Here is a 15,885-nt window from a genome sequence, read left to right as displayed (position 1 = left end):
GCAGGGCTGGGGCAGGGGGTTGGGGTGCAGGAGGGAGTGTAGGGTGTGGGAGGGGGTGCGTGTGCAGGAAGGGGCTCAGGGCAAGGGATTAGGGCAGAGGAGGGGTACGGGTGTATGAGGGGGCTCAGGGAAGGGGGTTGGGGTGCAGGAGGGGTGCGAGGTGCAGGCAGGGAGTTTGGGGGCGGGGTGCAGGAGGGGATCGGGCTCCGGCCTGGTGCCGCTTACCTAAAGCAGCTCCGGGGTGGCAGCGGCACGCACCGGGGCCAGGGAAGGCTCCCTGCCTGCCTGCCCTGGCCCCACGCTGCGCCGCTCTGGAAAGCGGCCGGAACCACATCCCTGCACGGCCCCTGGGGGAGGGGGTGCACAGGGCTCCGTGCACTGCCCTTGCCACGCCCCCAGGTACCTCCCCCGAAGCTCCCATTGGCTGCGGTTCCCCGTTCCTGGCCAATGGGAGCGGCGCAGAGTGGTGCCTGGAGGCAAGGGCAACACACAGAGCCCTCTGCCCACCCACCCCCCCAGCCCGGGGTCCCAGGGACGTGGTGCTGGCTGCTTCTGTGGGGCCTGTGGCACTATGGGGGGCAATCCCACAGGCCGGATCCAAAGCCCTGAGGGGCCGGATCAGACCCATGGGCCATAGTTTGTGCACCCCTGACCTACTGACTTCAGTTTACAGCAGCATATGCTCAGCACTTCTGCAACCAGACCCCACGGTTACAAGGGGGCCACCCATAAAATGTGGAACACACAATTAATGACCACCTGTGAAATATTTGGTTTCAGAGACTTGCCAAGCATCACATAGGATCTCTGTGGCAGAGGCAGGGAGAGAATCCAGTTCCTCAGGGCAGGATTCAGCTGCCTTAACAAGAGACCCTCCTGTCTCCTTCTGCAATCCCCTGCCTCACACACAGCACACTTTGCAGTTTCTGCAACCAATGAGGCAGGGTCCTACACAGACCAGCCTCCTTCACGCCACAACCAACCCTGATTCAGAGCCCTGTCGAGCACAGGCGTAGTTTGACTGCTGTATCTGGGGGGGACAGAGAGCGCACAGACACACACACACACACACACACACAGACACACACACACACACACACACACACACACACAGACACACACGTGCATGCTGAAGCCAGTTATCTTGGCTCACTGACTCTCCCTCCCCCCACCCCAGCCTGGAGTGGTCTCTGGGCTGCCAGGGCTGGGGGCGGGGCAGGATGGCTCAATGGGTGAGCCCCAGCTGCTGCTGTCTGCTGCAGCGACCTGAGCTTGGGAGCTGTGGCCACTCCAGCACCGGCTGTTGCAGAGATGTTGCTGCTCTGGGGCCTCCCAGGGCCATTGCAGCCGCCTCCCTGCTGGGGCTGCTGCTGCCGAGGGGACGCCACATGCTGGGCTCCCGCTCCCCGCTCCCATTCCTCTCTCTCCTTCTCTTCCCATCCCACCCCCTTCACCTGCCCGCTGCCCCGTGCCCCTCCCCCTTTCCCAGTGTCCTCTGCCCCCTGCAGGCACTCACCGCTTTACCGGAAACGGGCAGGCACTAGGACCCAGGCAGCCGTGCACAGCTGCAGAGCTACAACCCGGAGCAGCTACTCTCAGCCTCAGGAGAAGTGGCTCCACCCCTCCACCCCCGTTCCCTGCACCGACCCCGCCTGCCCCCCCATGCCTTTCCTCTGCCAATGCCCCCCTGCACCCTCCCAAACTATGCCCATGCTGTCTGTCCCGTGCACTGAATGAGGCAGGGGTCTCATGGAGAAAATAGCTTGTTATCCTGTAATTAAAGACAGTATCTTAACGCAGATGTACAAGTGGGCCAAAATAAAGTTACAAAGACAACTTTAATTCTGCCATTTCGTTATTTTTTACAGCTCAACTTTGCAAACTTAACGTTCCTTAAAAGTAATGTTTTGTGCATAATTTCCTAGGTTTTTAAAAAAGCAAACTGAAAAAACAGAAGTTCCAAGATGCGGAATCATGTTGCCACCCTCCGGATGCCACTCGTCTCAGTTTTACCCGGACAGTCCGTTTTTTAGCTTCTGTGTCCAGTTGTCATTTAGGGTTGCCAGGTGCCTGGTTTTCTACTGGAAAGTCCGGTCAAAAAGGGACCTAAATGACACCTGAACCAAAAATCTGGTTTCCATGGGTGGGGGTGGCAGGAAACCGGGTTATTTTTCTGTGCCAGCCCCTGCTCAGCCAGGGCGGCTTTGTACCTGCAGGCTGGCTGCTTGAGACAATCCAGCGAGTGACGAGGGGAGAGGGGGAGTGAGCGATGAGGGCAGAGCCTTGAAGGGAAGAGGCGAGAAGGGGCGGGGCCTTGAGGAAAGAGGTGGAGCAGGAGCGGGGCCTTGGGGGAAGAGGTGGAGAAGGGCGTTGCCTTGGGAGGAAGAGGTAGGGCAGGGGGTAGAGCCTCAAGGATCTGGTTACCAGCCATGAGAAAGATGGCAACCCTGTGACACCCACATGGGTCATCAGCAGGGCTGGAACCTTTAGATCCACCACAGAAACCACTGCCACTTGAGCTAATACAGTAACTGACAGTGGTAGTTGTCATAAATATAAAGGGAAGGTAAACCCTTTTAAAACCCCTCCTGGCCAGAAGAAAAATCTTAGCACCTGTAAAGGGTTAAGAAGCTAAAGGTAACCTCGCTGGCACCTGATCAAAATGACCAATGAGGAGACAAGATACTTTCAAAAACTGGGAGGAGGGAGAAAAACAAAGGGTCTGGGTCTGTCTGTATGCTGCTTTTGCCAGGGACAGAACAGGAATGGAGTCTTAGAACTTTTAGTAAGTAATCTAGTTAGGTATGTGTTAGATTATGATTTCTTTAAATGGCTGAGAAAAGAGCTGTGATGAATAGAATGACTATTCCTGTCTGTGTGTCTTTTTTGTAACTTAAGGTTTTGCCTAGAGGGATTCTCTATGTTTGAATCTAATTACCCTGTAAGGTATCTACCATCCTGATTTTACAGAGGTGATTCCTTTACTTCTATTAAAAGTCTTCTTGTAAGAAAACTGAATGCTTTTTCATTGTTCTAAGATCCAAGGGTTTGGGTCTGTGGTCACCTATGCAAATTGGTGAGGATTTTTACCAAACCTTCCTCAGGAAGTAGGGTGCAAGCATTGGGAGGATTTTTTGGGGAAAGACGTGTCCAAACTACATTTCCCAGTAAACCCAGATAAAGTTTGGTGGTGGCAGTGGAAATCCAAGGGCAAAGGGTAAAATTAATTTGTACCTTGTGGAAGTTTTAACCTAAGCTGGTAAAAGTAAGCTTAGAAGGTTTTCATGCATGTCCCCACATCTGTACCCTAGAGTTCAGAGTAGGGAAGGAACCTTGACATGGTGGCAGAGTGGTGGGATTAACCTGAAATCCTTTTGAGATCAATTTGAGATTTTTTGAACCAGAAAAAACAGATTTTAAAAAGGAAATATTTTTTTTCCTTTGGGGCTGCTGGAAAGGAGGTCCAACTGAAAGCAGCTAGTTTTTTCTCTGCTTTGGGGCCAGAGCAGAGACAAAAGGGGATTATCTTTGTGAATTGCAGGTTTTCTTTGCCTGGAGGCAGAGTAATTAACTCCTGCAGGGAAATTCACAGTCTTCGTAAAGCAGAGTTTTTTTTTTTTCCCCTAGAAGTAAATAGTGGGGTGTTCTACCCATTTGCCTGGAGACAAAAGTGGCAGGGTTTTTGTTTTTTTTTTAGGATTTTTATTTTTTTTTTTACAAGGAGCACAGGTTTGAAAAGTATTTTTTTTTTCCTTTGGGCTGCTGGTAAGCAGGTTTCCAAGTAGTTGGAGGTTTTTGCTTTGATTTGGGGCGAGAGCAGAGACAAAGGGAATTGTCTTTTTCTGTAGGCTGACAATCACTATCAGAGAATAGGTGTCCTATTCCAGCACAGCAAAATTTTACAGCCAAGTTTTGTTTGTTTATTTCTAAACCTCGGGTGTAAAGTTAGTTAAAAACAGAGAGGTTAGGATGACAGAATCCATGGCTCAACAAAAGCTGGAATTAGCCAGATTTCAGGCTGAGGAAAAACAAAAGGAACATGAAAGACAGATAGAACTCATGCGGCTGGAGAAGGAGGTACAGGAGGCTGCCCACAGGAGGGAAATGGTGGCCAGGAAGCGTGTGGAGCAGGAGAAGAAAAAAGAGAGGAAGCATGCACTGGAGATGGAGAAGGTAAAGGTTCAGCAGAATATACCAACAAACCCTAGTAATCCTTCTCCAAGTACCACTTCCCATCCCAGAAAGTTCCCCACCTACAAGGCAGGCGATGATACTGAGGCCTTCCTAGAAAACTTCGAAAGGGCCTGCCTTGGTACAACATCTCTACTGACCAATACATGGTAGAGCTGAGGCCGCAGCTCAGTGGACCCTTAGCTGAGGTGACGGCTGAAATGCCTAAAGAACACATGAACAAGTATGAACTGTTTAAATCCAAGGCGAGAGTCAGAATGGGGCTAACACCCGAGCATTCTCGTCGGAGGTTCAGAGCCCTAAGGTGGAAACCAGACGTGTCATTTACCCGACATGCCTACCACATTGTGAAACATTGGGATGCCTGGATATCAGGAGCAAGTGTTGAATCTCCAGTAAATTTGCCTTTCCTAATGCAAATGGAACAATTCTTAGAGGTTTCAGAGTAACAGCCGTGTTAGTCTGTATTCACAAAAAGAAAAGGAGTACTTGTGGCACCTTAGAGACTAACCAATTTAGAGACTAACCTCAATTCTTAGAGGGTGTTCCTGAGGAAATAGAAAGATACATCTTAGATGGGAAGCCCAAAACTGTAATCGAGGCAGGAGAGATTGGAGCCAGATGGGTGGAGGTGGCAGAGAAGAAGAAAACTGGTCGCAGTTGGAGCAGAGACCAGAAGGGACAACCCCAGACCACACCCTATTACCGGGAGCTACCCAAGGCCCCACCTACCTCCCAAAGAACCCTCCAGACCCCTTATCATCCCACCACCCCGTTCTCCAGCAACCCACCTCACCCCAGTGACCCGTCAGCTGGACGATGTTTTAAATGTTACGAGCTGGGGCATATAAAGGCCAGCTGCCCCAAGAAACCCAACAGATTACAGTTCATTGCACCGGAATCACACCAAAGATCCGCAGGCCCAGATACCTCCCAGATACCCTTGGAGCAGAGGGAAACTGAGTGTGGGCGGGAAGAAGGTCACCACGTGGAGGGACACCGGAGCACAAGTGTCAGCTATCCATGCTTCCTTAGGGGACCCCAATTTAATCAATCCAGAGATCCAAGTGATGATTCAACACTTCAAGTCCAACTCTTTCAATTTGCCTACAGCCAAGTTGCCTGTCCAGTACCAGGGCTGGTCAGGAACGTGGACTTTTGCAGTCTATGATAATTATCCCATCCCCATGCTGTTGGTGGAAGACTTGGCCAATCATGTGAAGCGGGCCAAGAGGGTGGCAATGGTCACCTGCAGCCAGGCTAAACAAGCCGGGAGGCCTAGCTCTGTTCCGGAAACTTCTATCAGGAGCCGGTCAGAGGTGATGGACCCAGACCCCAGGCCAATGTCTGCAACTGCAGTAGTGGATCCAGTCCCAGAGACTCAGACGGAACCAGTCCCAGAACTGGAACCAGCGGAACAACCAGCACCAGACCCATTGCCAGCACTGAATCCAGTACTTGCAACCTCAACACCAGAGGGCCCCACCGAAACTGAACCAGCAGCAGCCCATAAGCCTACACAAGAGGCTCAGCCAGAGCCTGAACCCCAACATAGTGTCCCAGTGGAGAGCGGTTCACAGTCAGTGGAAACAGCCCCATCCCCTACATCGCTTCCAGAGGGACCAAGCATAGGTCCACAATCCAATGAGGAACTGATGTCTCCAGCATCAAGGAAACAGTTCCAGATCGAACAGGAAGCAGATGAAAGCCTCCAGACAGCTTGGACGGCGGCACGGAGCAACCCACCACCTCTCAGCTCTTCTAATTGATCCAGGTTTGTTGTAGAAATATGACTTTTATACAAGGAAACTCTTTCTGGTGGATATCAGGAAGACTGGCATCCTCAGAGACAGTCGGTAGTTCCAACTAAATACCAGGCCAAGCTCTTGAGCTTAGCCCACAATCACCCTAGTGGCCATGCTGAGGTGAACAGGACCAAAGACTGTTTAGGGGGGTCATTCCACTGGGAGGGAATGGGCAAGGATGTTTCTACCTATGTCCGGTCTTGTGAGGTATGCCAAAGAGTGGGAAAACCCCCAGACCAGGTCAAAGCTCCTCTCCAGCCACTCCCCATCATTGAAGTTCATACATACTGACTTTCATGGATTTTGCCACCCGATGGCTGGAAGCAGTAGCTCTAAGCAACACCAGGGCTAAAAGTGTGTGCCAGGCACAAGCAGACATTTTTGCCAGGGTAGGTTGGCCCTCCGACATCCTCACAGATGCAGGGACTAATTTCCTGGTAGGAACTATGGAAAACCTCTGGGAAGCTCATGGGTAAATCACTTGGTTGCCACTCCTTACCACCATCAAACAAATGGCATGGTGGAGAAGTTTAATGGAACTTTGGGGCCCATGATATGTAAATGAGCACTCAAATGATTGGGACCTAGTGTTGCAGCAGTTGCTCTTTGCCTACAGAGCTGTACCACATCCCACTTTAGGGTTTTCCCCATTTGAACTTGTATATGGCCGTGAGGTTAAGGGACCATTACAGTTGGTGAAGCAGCAATGGGAGGGATTTACGCCTTCTCCAGGAACTAACATTCTGGACTTTGTAACCAACCTACAAAACACCCTCCGAACCTCTTTAGCCCTTGCTAAAGAAAACTTACAGGATGCTCAAAAAGAGCAAAAAGCCTGGTATGATAAACATGCCAGAGAGCGTTCCTTCAAAGTAGGGGACCAGGTCATGGTCTTAAAGGCTCTCCAGGCCCATAAAATGGAAGCATCGTGGGAAGGGCCATTCATGGTCCAGGAGTGCATGGGAGCTGTTAATTACCTTATAGCATTCTCCACCTCCAACCAAAAGCCTAAGGTGTACCATATTAGTTCTCTAAAGACCTTTTATTCCAGAGAATTAAAGGTTTGTCAGTTTGCAGCCCAGGGAGGAGATGACACTGAGTGGCCTGAAGGTGTCTACTACGAAGGGAAATGTGCTGGTGGTGTGGAAGAGGTGAACCTCTCCATGACCCTAGGGCGTATGCAGCGACAGCAGATCAAGGAACTGTGCACTAGCTACGTGCCAGCATTCTCAGCCACCCCAGGACTGACTGAACGGGCATACCACTCCATTTACACAGGTAATGCTTGCCCAATTAAAGTCCAACCTTACCGGGTGTCTCCTCAAGCTAAAACAGCTATAGAACGGGAGATCCAGGATATGTTACAGATGGGTGTAATCCGCCCCTCTGAAAGTGCATGGGCATCTCCAGTGGTTCTAGTTCCCAGAAGGGGAGATACGTTTTTGCATGGACTACTGTAAGCTAAATTCTGTAACTCGCCCAGACAACTATCCAATGCCACGCACAGATGAAATATTAGAGAAACTGGGAGGGGCCCAGTTCATCTCTACCTTGGACTTAACCCAGGGGTACTGGCAGGTACTGCTAGATGAATCCGCCAAGGAAAGGTCAGCCTTCACCACACATCTCGGGATGTATGAATTTAATGTACTCCCTTTCGGGCTGTGAAATGCACCCGCCACTTTCCAAAGACTTGTAGATGGTCTCCTAGCAGGATTAGGAGAATATGCAGTCGCCTACCTTGACGATGTGGCCATATTTTCTGATTCCTGGGCAGAACACCTGGAACATCTACAAGAAGTCCTTGAGCGCATAAGGGACTAACTGTCAAGGCTAAGAAGTGTCAAATAGGCCTAAACAGAGTGACTTACCTTGGACACCAGGTGGGTCAAGGAACTATCAGCCCCCTACAGGCCAAAGTGAATGCTATCCAAAAGTGACATATCCCAAAGTCAAAGAAACAGGTTCAATCCTTCTTAGGCTTGGCCAGTTATTACAGACGATTTGTACCGCAATACAGCCAAATCACCGCCCCACTGACAGAGCTAACCAAAAAGAAACAGCCAAATGCTGTTTAGTGGACTGAAGAGTGTCAGAAGGCCTTTAACCACCTTAAAGCGACACTCATGTCTGACCCTGTACTGAGGGCCCCAGACATTGACAAACCGTTCCTAGTGACCACAGATGCAACCGAGAGTGGTGTGGGAGCAGTTTTAATGCAGAAAGGACCTGATCAAGAATTCCACCCTGTAGTGTTTCTCAGCAAAAAACTGTCTGAGAGGGAAAGCAACTGGTCAGTCAGTGAAAAAGAATGTTACGCCATTGTCTACGCCCTGGAAAAGCTACGCCCATATGTTTGGGGATGGCGTTTCCACCTGCAAACCGACCATGCTGCGCTACAGTGGCTTCATACTGCCATGGGACATAACAAAAACTTATTTGGTGGAGTTTAGCTCTCCAAGATTTTGATTTTGATATCCAACATATCTCAGCAGCTTCTAACAAAGTGGCTGATGCACTCTCCTGTGAAAGTTTCCCAGAATCAACGGGTTAAAATCGTCCTTGAGATGTGGAAAATATAGTTAGTCTCTATGTACTTGGTAGTATATTTAGAGGTGCATGTGTCTTATTAACTCTGTTTTTCCTAGAGCTCCAGGAAGAAATCCCAGCCAGCGTTTCACCCTACCTGAGATTTGGGGGGCGTGTCATAAATACAAAGGGAAGGGTAAACCCCTTTAAAATCCCTCCTGGCCAGAGGAAAAATCCTATCACCTGTAAAGGGTTAAGAAGCTAAAGGTAACTTCGCTGGCACCTGATCAAAATGACCAATGAGGAGACAAGATACTTTCAAAAGCTGGGAGGAGGGAGAAAAACAAAGGGTCTGGGTCTGTCTGTATGCTGCTTTTGCTGGGGACAGAACAGGAATGGAGTCTTAGAACTTTTAGTAAGTAATCTAGCTAGGTATGTGTTAGATTATGATTTCTTTAAATGGCTGAGAAAAGAGCTGTGATGAATAGAATGACTATCCCTGTCTGTGTGTCTTTTTTGTAACTTAAGGTTTTGCCTAGAGGGATTCTCTATGTTTTGAATCTAATTACCCTGTAAGGTATCTACCATCCTGATTTTACAGAGGTGATTCCTTTACTTCTATTAAAAGTCTTCTTGTAAGAAAACTGAATGCTTTTTCATTGTTCTCAGATCCAAGGGTTTGGGTCTGTGGTCACCTATGCAAATTGGTGAGGATTTTTACCCAACCTTCCCCAGGAAGTGGGGTGCAAGCGTTGGGAGGATTTTGGGGGGAAAGACGTGTCCAAACTCCGTTTCCCAGTAAACCCAGATAAAGTTTGGTGGTGGCAGTGGAAATCCAAGGGAAAAAGGTAAAATTAATTTGTACCTTGTGGAAGTTTTAACCTAAGCTGGTAAAAGTAAGCTTAGGAGGTTTTCATGCAGGTCCCCACATCTGTACCCTAGAGTTCAGAGTGGGGAAGGAACCTTGACAGTAGCAGGTTGTCATCCTGTTTGTGGACCAGCACTAGAGTGGGATCAGAAAATTTTGTTGGAGGGTTTGACAGATATTTGCTGATAGCAGGGGAATGGCAAAACTCAGGGATCCTGGTTCCATTCCAGGCTCTGGAGAGGTGTGTGTCCTTGTAGTGACAGACCCGTCTTCCCCTGTTCCCCAAAGCCTAACCCCTTCTGCGCCATCCCCTCCGAGCAGTCCCTGTATCGGTCCTGTCTCTTCTCCATCCCTTGCTCTGTGTCCCAGTCCCATTCTTCTTCTCTACCCAGTGCCAGTCTACACTCCTCAAGCTTCTCATCCCCAGGCCCAGTCTCCTGGACAAGCCAATCTTGGACTTCACCTCTAACTTCCCCAGCCTAGTCCCAGTTTCCCCCTGTTCTCTGTGCTGTCCTTCCCCTCTGGGGTCCTCAGCTGATCTGTTTCTCACACTTATCCCTGCCTTGGGTTGTCCTGTCTGCCCCAAGCCCCAGCTCCCCTCCCTGGATGCCTCTTCCTGTCTCAGGGTTTCTCTCTACACACACTTAGCTCGTGTGAAACTGGAGTGTAAATTTACCTTGCATTAGCCTGCTGCACACTCAGTGTCTGTGCGGAGCCAGCTGCTGCGAACTAACAGTCCCCTAGTGCTTGGAGCCGGGAGAGATCAAAGCACACAAGGGAACTGCTCGGGCTTCTCTTCGCTCCCACACTAAATCAGTGCCACTGTATCCGTGCAGCGGAGCCGATTTAACACGTCTGGTGAAGATGCATTACGTCGATGGGCGAGCGCTCTTCTGTCTACATAATTAGTCCACCTCATCGAGAGGCAGAAGCTCTGATGGTGGGAGAGCGTCTCCCGCTGACCTAGTGCGATGGAGACACTGCTTTAAGTCAATGTAAGTTACATTGCTTGGGGGGAAGGTGTTTTCACACCCCTGAGCGATGTAACTTACATCAACGTAAGCAGTAGTGTCGACAAGGACTCAGTGCGCAGCCACACCGTCCACATGGACACTCGGTGCATGACAGGACAGTGCAGGGTAGATTTACACCCCGGCTTGCCACGCACTAAATGTTCATGTAGATCTGCTCTCAGTCTCCCACAGCCCACTCTGGCTGCTTATTCCAGTCTCGTCACCCAGTTAGTCTTAGACTCCCCTGACACCCTGGTTCCTCATCTGGTCTGTTTCCTCACCCACCTCCAGTTCCTCCCCATTGGTTCCTAGTCCCAGACTCCTCACCCAGTCAGTCCCAGACTCCCACAGCTCCCCGCTCAGCATGTCACAGTCTCTCCCCTCCTACTCCCTGTCCTAATTGCCCTGCCTAGCCAGTCCTAGTCTCTTTCCTGCTCCTCCCAGTCCCAGTCTCCTTGCCCAGCCAGTCCCCATCTCCCGTTTTCTCTCCCAGTCCCAGTTTCTCTTCATCCACCAGCCTCCGGACTCAGAATATTCCCCCTGCATCCTTATCCTCATCTGCTTTCCCCAACCACCCTGTTCTGCATTCAATTCAGGTAGCTTCCTCCTCACACTGCCTGGGCCCAATAGGTGGATACAGTCTCCCTCATCTCCGTTCTAGTGCCTGGTGCCACTCTGGTCACAGCAGTCAGGAGCATAATTTCGGCATAATTTTATTGGTTACATATCTTGCCACTGGTGCAGCTCCTCTTTGGGGACCATCAGCTTGTTGCGGTGAAGGGGCTTGTGTGCTCCAATGATCCTCAGAGCGAAGTTGTCGGGAGATTCATTTTTCTTCAAATTTGGTATCATGAGAAGATTCCGTAAGACTTGAGAAATGCTAACGTTGTTACAATCTTTAAGAAAGGAGATAAATTGGAGTCTGGAAATTATTGTGGCATTGACTTGCTATCTACAGCAGGGAAAATTCTCACCCGTATCCTCTTAAACCAATTACTTTCCCTTGCTAAAGAAATATTGCTGGAATCTCAGTGCAGTTTCACACCATCCTGCAGGACAACCGACAAGATCTTCGTTGCCCACCAAATCCAGTAAAAGACTTGGGAGCAAAATCAGGATCTGTACATGGCCTTTATTGATTTCCCAAAGGCCTTTGATTCTGTCAATCGCGAAGCCCTGTGGAAGGTGCTGGCCAGATTTGGCTGCCCTCCAAAATTTATTAAGGGCCTAAGGCGTCTTCATGATGAGATGACTGCCACCATTCTCTGTAATGGCTTGGAGATGGATCCTTTCGTTATCAAAACTGGGGTTTTGCAAGGATGTGTTTTTGCCGCAACCCTGCTCTCCATGTATTTAGCAGTCATTTTGGTCCTTGTTAAAGACCGCCTCCCCACTGGAGTTGACATTCAATACAGAATGGATGGGAAGCTTATTAATCTTTGACGTTTCCGCTCAAAGTCTAAAGTCCTCTCCTCGTTCATTACTGACCTTCAGTATGCTGATGACTGTGTCAGCATCACACACATTGAAAATGACCTTCAGTCCTCACTGGATTTTTTTGGTATAAGCTTACCGAAGCCTACAACTCTCACTCAGTATCAAGAAAATGAAAGTGCTCTATCAGCCTGCTTCAGGTCTTGCACATGAGCCACCTTAATCGCCATCGAGGGACAGACTTTGGAGAGCGTTGAGGACTTCTGTTACCTCGGTAGCCAACTTTCTCAAGATGCAAAAATGTGCAGTGTGATCCAGCACAGGATCCATTGTGCAAGTGCTTCCTGTAGGAGATTGCTCTGGCGCATTTCCACAGACTGTGACCTACGGGAGGAAACCAAGATCCAGGTCTATGAGACAATTGTTATTCCTATACTCCTTTATAGATGCAAAACCTGGGTGACCTATCGACAGCACCTCAAGAGTCTGGAGAGGCACCACCCATGATGACTCTGGAAGATCCTTTGCATCAAGTGGGAAGATCGCTGCACTAACACCAGCATCCTCATTGAAGCGAATGTCACCAGCATTGAAGCAATGATCCTCACTCACCAACTCCGCTGGGCTGGACATTGTGTGCGGATGCCAGGCTCTTGCCTCTGAAAACAAGCCCTCTACTCTCAGCTCACCCATGGTCAGAGATCCCGTGGTAGTCAGAGGAAACCCTACAAAGACACACTGAAAGCGTATCTCAAGAAAACTCAAGTGGACATTACAAGCTGGGAGGAGCAAGCAACCAACCGATCACACTGAAGCTATATCCTCCATCAGGCAGTGGCGCTCTTCAAGGAGAAGTGCCTTGCCTTTGAAGTTGAAAAGAGAGAGAGAAGGAAGGAAAGAAAAAGAACTTTCTCCCAGCAGGCAGCAAACCCATCAGGCAACATCAGTATGTACTGAGGGCAGATCTCTGGTTCCAGGATCAGACTCCTGAGTCATTTCAGGACCCATCTGTAAATCTGTGGTAGAGATCATCCTTGAATGGAGGGATCGCCCATGATGGTGATGCTGCTGCTGCAACCAATAAGGCTGTGGGCCTATAGACAACAGCCTCTGTCACTGTGCACCCCTGATTCACTCCCTGGGCACCATCCAGCCTGTGCACTGACAGAGGCAGGGACCTTGGCAGAGGAGACTGTTTTGGCAAAGTTTGGTATTAATCCAACCAGAAATGAAAACTGAAAGCTGGACGAGAAGGGGTTGAGAGAGACAAGGTGGGTGAGGTAATATCTTTTATTGTACCCTCTCCTGTTGGTGAAAGAGACAAGCTTCTGAGCTTACACACAGCTCTTCTCTGTCAGATCAAACGTTTGTCTCTCTCCAACAGAAGTGGGTCCAATAAAGGATATTACCTCACCCACCTTGTCTCTCTAATATCCTGGGACTAACACGGCTACAGCAACACTACAAATAAGAAGACAAAAGTTTTCTAGTATTCTGTCAGGATGGCATCTCTCAAAAATCGCTTTGTGCAGAAACGTCTCTCTTACAATATGTGTTTGTTCTCAGTGATATCCAGTGCACAGGGCTAGTTTGTTGATGGCTGGCTGGTTATTTCTGTAATAATTCTGAATGGGCCCAATCCTGCGTCCTTTATTCTGCTTCTACTCAGTTTGTACAAAGCAAACTCACATTACAGTCAGTGGCCGATTGCCTGAGTAAGAAATCCCGGGTTGTCCCTATAAGCTGGCCCTGCACCTCTGTCCAGGGAAGAGGAGGCTTAGTGATGATATTATTCCTACTAAATGTTAAAAAGAGAGGAGTTAAAAATAAAACATCATGGGTCTGTAGTTGTAATGTTAACTATTCAGTCACAGTAAATGCCTCCATAATATGATATTCCTGTGCTGTGTGGGGTAGAGTTTTATGTTTGGCTGAGCCCTCTATGCTATGCTAGATCTACAGGGTATCACAGATTTTGAAATTTTCTATTACTGGTTGGTCCAAAATGTGAGAAGTAACAGAGCAGATGGGGGAGTGCTCTCGGCTAAATCTAATTCTGGCCAAGCTGGGAGAATCTGCCCATTCCTCCATCACCCTATGAGGGTGGCAAAGGGGCTACATAAATGCCTCATCCTCTGTACTTCTGCAGTTGGCTGTCTGGGTCTGGATTTTGGCATGAATGTAACATTTTCAAAAGTGACGCAGTGACTTAGGAGCCTAAGTGACATTTTCCTTTTTCATTTTCTCTCCTATCTGCATTTTAGACCCATTCTGAGGGAAAGGGAAAGGGAATGGAAATATGTGGCATGGAAACAACTGGAGATGAGATTATGAAAATGCTTCACAGTCACACAGGGGGATCCTCGGTGGCCAGTGTCTTGAACAGTAATAATTACAGCTCAGTAATAACAATAATGACAGGACTTGCTCTGTTATTTGTTCATCTCTCACTAGGGTCACAGGCACATGATGTCCTCTGGGTTCAAGTCCTTTTGTCTGAGGGGATTTGCCTTTCAGGACTGAGCTGGCTGATTCTTACCTGAACAGGTCACTCCAGCATCATAGTCATGAACACAGTAATTTATTTCCCATCCACTGTTCCTACAGTGCCAGAGGGCAGACTCGGTACCATCACAGGCAACGTCATCAAGCCAAATTGGTCCAGATCCTGCTCCAAAATGACCCCAGCCAGGGGCACCGACAGCAGCTCCACATCCCAATTGCTTACAGACAACCCCAGCATCTGTCACGTCCCAGCGATAACTACACACTGTCCCCCACCGATCCTGGTGTTTAACCTCCACTCTCCCGGCACAGGGGCTGCCTCCATCCGCCAGCCTCAGCTCGTTGGCACCTTCAAAGAGAGACACAGAGCAGGGTCAGAGTGAGCAGGGAGCCCCCTCCTCAGCGTTATAACAGCAGAGTCCGCGCCCGCCAGCAGGGGATCCGCGCCCAGAGCCAGGAGAATGGGACATGCCCAGAGCTGCCTCATGGCGCCACCTTCCCATGTCTCAGAGCCTCATGCTCGGGGCTGTCAGTGCTGCAGCTCTCACCATTTTATCTCCACTCTGGTGGTTTGGGGAATTTTTACCTGTCTCATGAGAACACGATGAAAGGCACCAACTCATGGAGTTTCCCTTATTCCAAATGGCGCCATCTCCTGTCACTGGGGCTGAAGTCAGCGAGATGCCGCCATCTCCCTACAGTCTGTCAGCATGTGGGCATATGGCCGCTCTGAGTAAAGCTGGCTGCCACTTCCCACTAAAGCCCACTGGGAACACAGCTGTCTCTGTGTGGCTGAGGGGGCTGGAGAGGACCCCGGGACCATGACGGGCAGCAGAGACCCTGTGAAAGGAGGCTGGGGAGAGTGAGGGGAGCAGGGCACTGCGGGGACAGGAGGCAGATTCAAGGATTGCAAGGGACTGGGGTAAAGACGATGAGTCGGCCGGAGGGAAGGGTGGGGAGGGGGTTCTGGAGCAAGGGGAGGAAAGAGGGTGGGGAAGGGAGAGAGTCTGTAACGGGGGCAGGAGGGACAGAGGGAGGAGGGTCTGGAGTGGAGGGTGGGAGGGAGGTCAGAGTGGTGTGGGAGGGAGAAGTGGGGGGGTGTCTGCAGTGGGGTTTAACAGGGAAGCAGGAGAGAGGGTCAGCAGGGAGTGTAGGAGAGGGGACAAGGATCTGAAATTGGGGCAGGAGGGAGGAGTGGAGATGGAGCGGAGGGTGGTCTGGAGATAGAGCAGGGAGCATGGGGTTGGAGGAGGTTATGGAGCAGGGGGAAGGAGGGAGGGGAGGAGAAGGGGTTTAGAGAAGGGTGTCTGCATGGAGACGTGGAGAGAGGAGGGGGTCTGGAGTGAGGGACAGGATTAAGAAGTGAGGAGGGGGTGAGGAATCAGGGCAGGAGGGGGAGAGCAGAGAGGGGGAAAGAAGGAGGCATGGGGAGAAGATGGGCTCTTATAAATGGGGAAGGAGGAGGGAGGGGTGGGGAAGGATGCAGGGGGCCTGAAGCAGGGCAGCAAGAGGGTGAGGAGGGGAGGGGTGTGGCGCAGAG

The 15,885-nt window shown here is 50.1% G+C and overlaps 1 protein-coding gene across 1 annotated transcript in view; it reads right to left on the bottom strand.

Moving 5' to 3' along the window:
• Nucleotides 1-11,126: 11,126 nt before the first annotated feature.
• LOC144269463 (scavenger receptor cysteine-rich type 1 protein M130-like) overlaps nucleotides 11,127-15,885 on the bottom strand; it is a 116,020-nt gene continuing 111,261 nt past the window's right edge. The window contains exons 6-7 of the mRNA XM_077825202.1: nucleotides 14,380-14,683; nucleotides 11,127-11,302 (exon numbers count right to left, since the gene is read on the bottom strand). Coding sequence (XP_077681328.1) covers nucleotides 11,127-11,302; nucleotides 14,380-14,683 — 480 coding nt within the window. The remainder of the gene's footprint in view (nucleotides 11,303-14,379; nucleotides 14,684-15,885) is intronic.

This window comes from Eretmochelys imbricata, chromosome 1, assembly GCF_965152235.1.
Source record: "Eretmochelys imbricata isolate rEreImb1 chromosome 1, rEreImb1.hap1, whole genome shotgun sequence".
Classification (NCBI taxonomy): Eukaryota; Metazoa; Chordata; order Testudines; family Cheloniidae; genus Eretmochelys; species Eretmochelys imbricata.
This window is presented reverse-complemented; position numbering and strand designations above follow the sequence as displayed.